Consider the following 11,848-nt stretch of genomic DNA (forward strand, 5'->3'; position numbering starts at 1 on the left):
AGAAGTAGAGATCCGAGTTAGAAATTTGATTATAACCCAAATCCAAATCATATTTAATTATATAAGATGTAATTATTGCAAAAACGATACTGATGAGAATATAAACTACTTAAAAAAAATATCTTGCGAGCATCATGGGGTATGTTGCCCCTTATAAAAATGTTTATGAAGGTATCAGAAAGGAGATTTAACAATATATGAGTTCAATAAAACACAAATATGAACAAAAATCTTATCATTTGGATAAATCTATTTCTGGTTCTTTTAGAAACGGTGATTCGGGCTGAAAGTATTGTAATTTATGTAAAAAAAAAAATACCAATTGGAATATTAACTGATTCACGAAACACCTAGCAGGTATTAAAAGAAATGTTGATTCTCATGAAAAGATCCATGAACCTATTAGAAATAAAATTAGACATTTGAATTTTGTAAAACCAGAAAAGAAAAAAAAAATAAAAAAAAAATAAAAATAAAAAGGAGAGTTGTTATATGAAAATATATTTTCCTTGTTCGTCAAGAAGTGGTGATCTGAATTTGAAGTCCTTCTAGAAATGGTAATTTGAGTTGGAAGGCCATCTTGAAGTGGTGATCTAAGTTCGAAATATGGTCATGACCCAAATCCGAATAACAAATTATATAAAGTATAATTATTATGAAAATGATACTAATAGAGGTATTTACCGATTCAAAAAACATCTTATTAATATTTAAAAAGATATTATCACATATAAAAATGTTCACGAAGCTACCAACGAAAAGATTAAGTAATATTTGAATTTAATAAAACACAAAAAGCAAAAAATTAATATAAAATGACACCAAGTGGAACGACCAAGACTCGTAAGACTTCATTTGAACAGAGTAAGAAAGGATAGAAAAAAAATAACAGATTCAAAAAAAATAAAAAAAAACAATCATTACGTTGAAGAAAGAGATGACTTTGATGATTATAAACACGACTTCAATACACATGATTAAAGCTTAACCTACCTTTTTTTATGATGATTGCTCTACACTTGAGAGTGTTGAGTATTACAACTTAAAATACTTTCTTTTTTTTTTTTTCAAATTTATATGCATGTAGAGCTGTACCATTATATAGAACTACATATTATAGAATGATATACGGAGCATGGAGTAAGGATTATGAATTGTACCTATATTATTACTGCTACTATTTTTAGTTGTGCTATTAATAATCTATCTATTACAAATTTCCAATGGTTTGGAACTTTTTAGATTATGAAAGTTTTTAATATTTTATGTTGTATACTCCCCTGCCCTGCCCCTCTTTTTCATAACACTGCAACGTAGCTATACACCAGCCTCACCAAGTTTCAAACAAGGAGACAGAAATACGAAAGCAAAACTTTGTTGCAAAAAGAATGCATATTAAAACCATATTTTCTCATGACAACACAATGCATTTTTGGATTCCTGAAGAAAGCCACAAGTACGTCAAAAAACAAGCTAAAAACCACCACCAAGTTAGCGTGAAATTCATAAACACACAAAGACAACAGAAACAACATGTCCCTTCATAATTTCGTCCCAAAGGACACACCAAGAACTCAAATAGAGTCAAGTGCTTGGAGTACATCCATCCTCAAGTCCTCAAAGTCTTCAATTCCCAAGCTGAAGCGGACCAGGTTGTCTTTGATCCCATACTGCGCTCTCTCAACAGGGCTCAAATCCCTGTGCATATAATGTTGGTTAGAATTTGCGCAAGCTAAGCTATGGATAAAATGTTATGTGCAAGGATGTCCGTGAGTGCTGACCTATATAAAGAATGTTTTAAGTTGTTAAAAACAACATCAGTCAATGACGAACAAGGGCCACTTGAAATAATCGCAGCCATTATGTTTCAATTTTGTCTATTATTTCACATTATTTTGCTATAGCAGCCAATGATCATTTCTGTCGCCTGTTGCGACGAAAATGTTTCAACAGTTTTTGATACCTTGAATTTTTCATTGCCAGACAGCAGTCAATTCACTGATGAAATTTTTCTGACATTTCCTTTATGTTCATTCATACGTATGCAAGGGCTCACCATGCATGCCATGCCATATTGATAGCAGGTAAGTCGATATACCCAAATAATATTCATACAACCCAATTTCATTCTTAATATAAAGAAGACCATGAAGTTGGCCACTGGATCCCACCTAGACGCCTGCCAAAGAATTCTCAGGACCAAAATTACAAACTGAACAGGTTACTCAGTACTCTAATGCGGTAGGAGTAAATATTAAGTCAATGAAATGCGCAGGCTAACATACAATGATACTATTTTCACATTCCTAAATTGATTTTCCCGTGTTAGCAATACCATTAAAAGATGGGTGCAGTCGGTATACGGATGCATCCGTAGCTGTAGAGGTAAGGTGCACTTTCAAATTTTATCATGGTATATAATTTTGATGTAAAATGTTCTTAGGATTATCTCAAAATCTATTTTTATATCTAATTATAAAATTTTAAATTTAAAAAATGGTTAAAATAAAGTAGATCTATAAACATATGAAAATCTTGAAAACGGACGGCGTAGATAATATGTTGTAAAATGCGCTATTACTAAAACTTAAAATCTTTTTATTTGTCATGGTCATACATCTTGATGTCGAGATGACCAATCAAAGGGTTTTTCAACATTAAAACTACCTTTTCGGATGGATTTTTGAGGTGCAGCCGTAACTCTACATTATAAGGTTAAATCCTTATATAAACTTTTTCATTAAAAGATTAAGGTGAGTTTACACACACTGATTACTTTGGGTAAGTCTGCCAATAGGACACAAGGGCTAAGGTGCAGGAAAAATTGGATTTTTAAAATTTGAAGTTACCTAAGGTAATAGGATGGGTTATTAAATGGAACAAATCCAATATACTGGGATTGGACCAAATCTACAACATGTAAAATTGCTGAGTTAACTAACCCAACTGTTCAAACATGCCCGCACAAAAGATCACATAGCAATTATCAAAGATGTGGGGATTACCAGTAGGACATGATGGCAGGCTGGTCAATGATGCTTTCACAGCCTCCAAAGGAAGGGGCAATGTAGGGTATCTTTAGTGCGTCGACGAATTTTGCGGTGGTATTCAAGTCTCCAGCTACCTGCAAAACTACAATATAAGCCCCCTAGAGATTTGAAGGAGCCGGAATGCCTTTTATTACAGTTAGAAGTACATAAAATACGACTAAAGAACCCTCATGTACCTCAAAACTGACCACACCCCCAAAGCCGGTCATTTGTCGGCTAGCGATGTGATGCTCTGGATGACTTGGCAAGCCTGGGTAATAGACACGAGTAATCTGGCAAGTGGCCCAATGTTATTCTTATTATTCATAGATAGAAAAGCATAAAAAGTAAAAAATCTTCTCGTCCATTCTTCCATAATCCACAGAAAGCACGTCATTTCAGATGATTGTAGTGCGGCATATGTGGGCACAATTTAAAGATTATACTGGTTTAGCTGGTTCTACCAGAACAAAGCACATAATAACATAAACAACAAATAGAATCCCGATTGCAGTTTTCTTTTGACCAAGGATAAAATATTGGTTTAATAAAAGTTTGTTTGATTCAAAATGTTCCGGAAGATTTTGTAATTTCCAAAAAAGATAACAGAAAATGTATGGATTAATAAGCCTGATGTACTCATGGTTCTTCTGTCTATTTCATAAGCCTTGGCTAGGACTTTTTGGACATTGTTGGATTTCTTAAAGAATTGGCTCAGCTAAAATCTTTTTAGTGTTAATTCGATACCAGCGATCCAAATTTGTTCTCATATTAAATTAAAAAGAATCTGTAATGTTCCCATTTGAAAATTCAGAATAAATTTTTTAGTTATATAATTTCTCCATATACCCAAAAAAAGGGTTAAAAGCCCACATAAAATGTTATAGCATCTCATACATGCCTGTGCCACAAAAACCCCACAGGCCACCCAGTGAGATTTTACCCTTTTTCATATAGTCGGCCCATTTACAGCATTAATATGTGCAAAAGTATGACTTGCTTTCAGTAGAATTCATAAAGGTACTGCATGTCTATTGAATATTTAAGCGCACACAATTGGCTTTCAAAAAGAACAGCAACCCCACAGAAAAATGTGCACCCCATTTGAAATGCTGTTTACAAAACAACTATCCTGTTTATAAAAAAATGAAAACAAATAAATACTGTTTACATACCTTGGGATGCGCCTCTAAAAGCCGGGCCATCCTCATTGCTGTTAAATTATGTTGCTGTACACGAAGATGCAGTGTCTTCATGCCGCGAATGATCATATATGCAGCGTTCTGAGCAAATAAAATGAGATAAACAATCCCATAACTCACATGAGGAAAAGAAGAAAAAATTAGAGAAAGTATACCAATACTCGATGGAGTAAATACTCCAAGGGGGTAGTACCCACCCCCCATTCTATTGCCCGACAGACAGAAATACCTGTATCAGGCTAAATGCCCTAGTAGGCCATCCACCAATACTCTCTGCACACAGCAGAATGGATAGAGGGTTCCCTTTGAAATGAAGTGCACAATACACCAATATGTAATAGAACACTAGCCAGTTTGAATATTCATGTCATAATTCATGATATTAGAATCGATTTGTTAATGTTACCAAGTGTAAACCTGTGGTCCAAATATATCATTTATTCACTCAGCATTAACCAACTGCTTTCAACACACAGTGATAGCTTACCGGATTCAAAACGCCACCCAAGACGTGATGCAAAGCCCTCACAGTTTCAACCAGCTTTTTTGAACCACTAATGCACCCTGCAATTACCTGAAACAACCAGAATAACACTATCAAACTCATTCACTGCTCATAAAAAAATCAGAAAAGTTTATAGGGATTGCACCTAACTCACATCATTATGACCAGCAATGTACTTGGTAGCAGAGTGCACTACAAGATCTGCACCAAGGGGTAGTGCCTTCTGGTTGACAGGTGTGGCGAAAGTGCCATCAATGCAGACCACTGCCCCTTTGCTATGGCATAGCTTTGAAACCAACTCAATATCAACACAACGAAGGAATGGATTGGTCGGAGATTCAGTGAAATAGAGGGATACCTACGCCAAAGAAAAATATGTACTTAAGAATAACAAGCAATTCTAGAATAACATCTACACAAAAACAAGCGAAGCATTTTAGTGATAACAAGCCATTCTAGATTAGTGGCAAAGCCTTCTGTACTTAGACAACCGGGGACTCACTTTATGCTTCTCCAAAGCAGATTTCAGCCCATCCATATCAGCAGGATCAAGGATAGTGGCCTGCAGTTCAGCGAGACAAAAACATAGAAAGTGAGCAGAGAAGTAAAAGCTCCAACCAACCATGGACCACTGTTAAGACCAACACGACATAAAATCATGTCATAAGAATGGATGACAGAATAGAACAGCCATTTTGGAGAGGGGGGGGGGACTTTATGTGTTCACTACTCATTTTATAGGAGAATCTCAGAATATGAAAAGAAATATTACTTTTAGATATCTACCTATCAGGCAATAGAGCGCTATATAGATAATTCTCCTTTTAAAACACGACAAAATCAGATAGCGCAAGGAATATCAAAATATGGGCAGTAAATTTGTGCAAGGACATATACTGTATTCCAAATATTATATGCATGCCTAATAGAAGCTTAAGTCACATAAATAGTGAAACAAACACAGTGGCAGATAGTTTAGCAAACACAGGGGGTTATAGTAAGAAGAGGTTTTGAAATTCTCAGTCATCACGCTTCTGAGGACCCTTTCCTTTTGTGTAATGACTATTTTTTTTAATCTTGATGTTCAGAAGAATAATGATGACATAAAGAACTATTACTTTTTCACCTATATGAAGAATAACAACATGATATACGATAGTACATCATGAAGGACAGTGAGCTCAATGTCTACCACAATAGCAAGAGACAAACACAAACTCCTAGAACTTTATTTTTTTTTTGTTTATTTATTCCGATGATTAGCTCCCAACAAATTGATATTAGTATATACACAGAGAACCACAGACTGTGTAATATGTGTCAATACATTTTTACAGTAATTCTATCACATCCAGATTTCCTTTTTTTTTCTTTTGTATGCCAATATGGAGAGATATTAAGGACCTGAATTCTGGTTCCATATGACTTGTTATAGTTCCTGATGTGTCAAATTTACCTGTTCTCCGAAGAGATTCCGCAAACCACCATTCTAATGGTGAAGTTGAGAACAATACACCAAGTATTTGGACAACAAAATGCCCTTAAGTTGTAGAACAACATTGGATATAATTCTGAAGACATTCCAAAGTCTAAACACCATGCTACTGCACGAGAAAGAATATCGTTCAACATTCAAAGTTGAGTTAGAAGGAGTTCAAAATTAGATCAAATACCACGGTGATAGAAATAGGAGCAATCGAGTGAGGCTTTCTAATTTCACCATTTAAAGGATGTCTTCTAAAAAATATACTAAACAAGTATTTATCAAACCAATAGGTTCACAACTTTGCCTTCATCGTTGGAAAATGTCTATTCCCGGTACATCTTGCATTTAACCAACATAGATGCAACAAGTTTAAAAAGATGAGCCGTAAGGTTGCCGAAAATAACCCCAAACTCCCAATAAGTGTATAGTACTCAAAATTCATGTGTGTGTGACACATGCTGTGCCAATGGAGATGGTTCCCTCATGTTGACTTCTCAGTCCTACCATCCAAAGATCAATCCAAGTGCAGTTGCATGCACAAAACCCACACATATGCATACACAATCCATCCACACATACGTATACAGACATAGGCATAAGCATATGAAATGGAAATAATGTATACTCAAAACCAGTCAGGCACCCCAACCGAAAAAGAAAAAAATGCATATAAACAAAGTCACACGTATGTAAATGCATATAAAGGAAAACGTTTACAAAAGGTTGACACCTTAAGATGTAGGATTAACGTTAACCTCTAAAATACTTCGAAAAAAATTGTTTCAATGTTGGAAAAACATCTAATTGTTTTCGAGATGTGTAGATGTAGAAAAAAAGACAGATTTCTAATCCTAAAAATAGTACTTCTTGCAATAAATTATCTGGACCGTCTATTTTCAAGATTTTCATAAGTTTATTAATCTGCTTAAAATCATTTTTAGAGTTCAAAATTTTATAATTAGAGATAAAAATAGAATCTCATACCATCCTAAGAATTTTTTACACCAAACTTGCATCTCATGACAAAATTTGAAGATGCACCTTACTATGATTGTTTAAGGTTGCAACCTTATGTAAACCACGACCTAAAATATGTGCATGGAAACTTAGTTGTTAGGGTGAAAAAGATTTCTTCCTGGCTTGTCATGATTCCTACTAAATTTCCCCATCTTCCTTGAGTTTCTATTGCAAACGCCTTTAACTATTTCCAGTCTTCCTTTGATTCCCAATGAATATTAGGGGGCAGTAAGTTCAGAAGCATTTCCTCGCTAGGTTTTCATCAGCTTCTCCTATACAACTCTATAATCTCTACATGTTTCTTATCTAACAAAATCACTGGCTTATTTGAAATGTTATTCCCTACGTTAATTTTCCTAATTGTTTTACCTGTGATCAACAAAGGTATGCACAAATGCATGCAAAAGTGTGTTCCTATGCTCTTATGTGCATGGGAACTTAGTTGTTAGTGTGAAAAACGATCTCTTCCTTGCTCTTCTTGATTTCATTTTAAATTTTCCCATCTTTCCATTGTTTCCATTCCTTCCATTCCAAATACCTTTATCAATTTAGTCTTCCATTGCTTCTCAATGGATATTTAGGGGCAGCAAGTTCTAGAAGCATTTCTTCACTAGGTTTTCATCAGCCTCTCCAATACAATTCTGTAATCTCTGCATGTTTCTCATCCACCAAAATCACTGACTTAATTGAAATCAGAAACTCTAGTCCCTACTTCAATTTCACAAATTGTTTTACCAGTGATCAACAAAGTTATGCACAGGTACAGGCAAACGTGTGCTCCTTATACTCAACAGATCATGTGCATTCACTAATGTGCAGAACAGCAATGTTTAAATGAAAACTAAAATAAATATTGCATATGATTCAAATATATTGTCATCACCGTGATTCCCATTTTTGGAAGAATTGTTTGGATGAATATCCTAGTCCTTCTGTAGCAATCTGTGGTCGTAACAATATGCCCTCCTGCAGGTACCAATGCCATCAGCATTACCGTGCAGGCACACATACCCGATGCCATCAAAACCGTGGACTCAGCTTCCTCAAGTGCACTGTTCCAAAAAAGAAACAGAGAAAACTGTAATTAACAGATAATGTCACTTTAATTCAACTGCACGAGAGAGAGAGAGAGAACAATAACAAAAACCAAATCAAGAAATCCTGCAGTTTTCAAAGAAATAATACCTAATCTTCTCTTCCAAAACCTTTGTTGTAGGGTTTCCATAGCGACCATACTCAAAACTTGCAAACCTTCCCTCCTATTGGGTTAACATATAAGTTTACAAGAAGATACAATACCGTCAAATTACAAATTACAAATACCAACACATAAATCAAACCCTACTCAAATGGGGCACTATGTTACTAAATACCTGAACAATAAAGGCAAAGAATATCATATATATATCAAAGGCCTAAATCCATCTCTATTCTCTAGGAAAAATTCTAAACAAGTATGCATTTAAAAAAATAAAAAATCTACCAACTGTTTGGAAATAAGTTTGTGGCAATGAAGGTCGTATAAGTTGTTAAAAAAAGAAGAAGCAGTGATTACTATGAATACCTTGAAATCAATTAACTGTGCAGTAGTTTTGAACAAGTAGGCAGAAGTATTGACAACTGGAGTGGTGATTGCATCAGTAACTATTCCACGTCCTATTCTTTCACCTGTATAGACCAAGGTTAACCAACAATATTGCATCCAATAAAGAACAAAAGTAAAAAATAATCAATATTCCAATCAAATTTTCAGAGGATTTAGTGTCACGCAACAAGAGATTCAATCACTAGCAGGACCAGCAGCTCATGAGGGCTAAGATCTCATCAAACACCATCTCCTGATTGAGGAACTCAATTCCGTAATATTTGCAAGATATGCAAGAACGCCACAATGTTATTCAAAGATCTATTGAAAATTTGCTTCATGGATATGAGATTTCTTCATTTTTTTACATTTTTGAGATCTATCACATCTTGTTGTTGTTGTTGTTCTGATTGGTAGTGTTCCACTAGAATATTTAAGGGCATGTTTGAAAAAATGAAGACGGGGCTACCACAGCACCCTTTTTCCACAAAGAAGACACGGCATGGGGACTACCACGGCACCCTCGTCTACAAAATGTGGAAGACATGGCTCCCACGCCATGTCTCCCAAAAATGACACTTTTTGTGAAGGGTGTAGAAAGGAGCACTTCCACAACGCAGCTTCCACACACCCCTCATAAACATGGAAGTTTGATTTGATGGAGCTTGGGATTTCCATGGTCAAAAAGTTTCACCAATCAAACATGTCCTAAAGGCCTTGATTTGATCATGGGATCCTTTCGACATATCCATCATAAGAGCCCTCCACAAATGATATTTTGAGTGTTGTGGAGAGGGAGAAATGGTAGAATGTTAGAGGTGCAATGGTTTAAAAGGGGGCCACATAATCAGCAACATTATGTAAGTGATCAGAGAGGAGAGTAGTTCAACATAAGTGAGTGAGATCAGAAAAGGACGGCTAGCATGGCAGTAAATGGCTACAATATCAATCATTGTCAATCCACGTAATCAGATCTTTTGAAATGTAATCAAGTGGACTCAGCTTCCTAGCTGCTTAATGAAAGGGTAATCTCTTTATGTAATGAAGTGGGTCAGTTGTCTAAGCACATTTTGAATGTCTAAGAAGAAGTTGAGGTCTACCATGTTGAGAAACAAGCAACTCCAATTGTTAACTCCAAGTATGCAATAAGGGAGCCACCAAAAGAGGCCAGACCAAACACTACACTCCACCATTCAAGTATAACAAAGCCCATTCAAACTTAAAAATTGTCATTGTTTAAAGGATACGGAAAATTTCAAGTATAAACCTTCTCACTAACAAGAGTTTGGTCAGCATAACAATGAACAATGAATACGCCCCCATCGTTGAAAGCCAAAAGATACTATTGTTCCATTAAAAAAAAAAATCTCAACCACTATCATCAAATGACCTCAACAAATGATACTCAGGATAAGATATTCATAATGATTTCTTCAAGTTTTGCACAATTACGAATACTAAAGCATGTCACCATATGAAAGCCCACAACTCTCCAGGAATAAGATTCAAATTTAGACTGAGAACCGCCAACACTTTCAATATAGCCCCAATAGAGTTTAATCCAAAACCAATTTCAATAGAAAAACGATCTTGCTAGAAACGTATAAATGAAAGCACGTTTGATTAAAAACCCATCTCTCATATCAACCAGGAACTCAATTGTAATGTTAATAGAAACCCAAATTTTCTTGTTTTTCTTAGAAAAAAACCCAAATCATTTCCTTTCAGAACCAAACCTTTACTCGTCAAAAACACACAGATTTCTAAAAGTAATTTAAAAACAGTGCCAAAGCATGATATTCACATACCGGCATGAACTGCAAGGCTCCCATCGGAGCTCAAAAACGAATCATTTGAATCGGTAAACTCTGACTGTACAACCTCGGTGTTGTTGTTGTTACAAGAAGAATCAATGACAGGAGCTACAACACCAATAGCCTTCTCCTCACTCGCAATGGGGCCATTAGACCATGAAGCAGCGACCACCTGAGCCACCCCAATATTGCTGCAGTTCCGGCGAGCTTTGATGCTCAATTGCCGGACAAAGTTAGGGGGGAACCGGAGAATCAGAGATTGGCCTGAAAATCCATGGATTTGCCGGGAAAACCCTCTGGTTTTCTGCTTTTCCGACTGAAAATGACCGGTAAAATCAGGATCTGACCTGCACTCAAAGGACGGGAAAATCCTAGGGCAACCACCAAGTATCGAACAGCTTGAAACCGCCATGTATGGCCGGAAATTGGCCTGATTCTCCGGGAAACGGGGTTATTCGGCCGGAAAAATGATAATTTTTCCGATTTGACGATTAAGTCAAATCCCCCCTTCCTCTCTTTGATCAAAGGAGGGAACGGTGGATTATATAGGGGAGGAGGGAATCCGTTTGGTGGGGTTAGAATTTAACCGTGGGTGAGTTGCTACTTTTTAACCGGGGTTACAGAGCCTACGTCGAATGTGCATCAGCTTTGTATTGACGTGCCACGTGGTAGGTGTGGAATCAATAGGGTGTTAATGGTCCCTATTTCCAGCCCATCCTTATCTCACCTAGGGTTGGCAACCGGTCGAGTGCGGGTTGGGTCCGGCAGGGTTTGGATTCGGGACTCGAATAGTATTTAGGTCTAGATTTTAGATTTTGATTCGGCTTTTTTAGTCCAAAATTTACCCTCATATCTGGACCCGTAATCAATTATACCCATCTGAGTTGTAGGTCTAGTCAGGCCTATCACCACCCTATGATTATGAACTTTTCCCTTTTTTTTTTTTTTTTTTTTGCCATGACAATATTTACATTATTGACAATATTTGCACATATCTATAATGTTCAGGTCAAGTCTTGTTGGACCCAAACTCGAATGGTATTCGGGTTTAAGTTTTGGACCTAGATCCAATCCTTCCTGAGGTCGGGTCCATTGGCATCCTTAATCTTACCACCCAATAATAATATGGGTGGCAAAAAAATTTACCACATTTATTGAACCATTAGGAATTTAGGACCATCGTCCAAAAGGGCTGGCAAAGGAGCTGCGC

At 36.2% G+C, this 11,848-nt stretch overlaps 1 protein-coding gene across 2 annotated transcripts; it reads right to left on the reverse strand.

Annotated features, from left to right (window-relative positions):
- Window positions 1-1,373: 1,373 nt before the first annotated feature.
- LOC18447928 (cystathionine gamma-synthase 1, chloroplastic) lies at window positions 1,374-11,157 on the reverse strand. Of its 2 annotated transcripts, XM_006858013.4 has the most exons (11): window positions 10,633-11,157; window positions 8,804-8,907; window positions 8,425-8,498; window positions 8,123-8,291; window positions 5,239-5,298; window positions 4,891-5,094; window positions 4,719-4,805; window positions 4,205-4,312; window positions 3,227-3,322; window positions 3,006-3,124; window positions 1,374-1,698 (listed from the first exon to the last, which is right to left on the reverse strand). In XM_006858013.4, the coding sequence occupies exons 1-11, from the start codon at window positions 11,048-11,050 to the stop codon at window positions 1,575-1,577; spliced, it is 1,563 nt and encodes a 520-aa protein (XP_006858075.2). In that variant the 5' UTR covers window positions 11,051-11,157; the 3' UTR covers window positions 1,374-1,574. The 2 variants fall into 2 exon arrangements, with proteins under 2 accessions (XP_006858075.2, XP_088714092.1); XM_088857966.1 differs by lacking the exon at window positions 8,425-8,498.
- Window positions 11,158-11,848: the final 691 nt, after the last annotated feature.

The sequence above is a fragment of the Amborella trichopoda genome, chromosome 2, assembly GCF_054954075.1.
Source record: "Amborella trichopoda isolate Santa Cruz 75 chromosome 2, AtrichopodaSantaCruz75HAP2 v2.0, whole genome shotgun sequence".
NCBI classification, from domain to species: Eukaryota; Viridiplantae; Streptophyta; class Magnoliopsida; order Amborellales; family Amborellaceae; genus Amborella; species Amborella trichopoda.

What these genes read in the sequence shown, in the direction of transcription:
- LOC18447928 (XM_006858013.4), bottom strand. Translation starts at nt 11,050, where the DNA reads ATGGCGGTTTCAAGCTGTTCGATACTTGGTGGTTGCCCTAGGATTTTC. An exon ending in ACATTGCTGGTCATAATGAT is followed by an intron (nt 4,806 to 4,890) that starts GTGAGTTAGGTG and finishes TGGTTGTTTCAG; the next exon opens with GTAATTGCAGGGTGCATTAG. An exon ending in GGGGTGTGGTCAGTTTTGAG is followed by an intron (nt 3,125 to 3,226) that starts GTACATGAGGGT and finishes GTAGTTTTGCAG; the next exon opens with GTAGCTGGAGACTTGAATAC.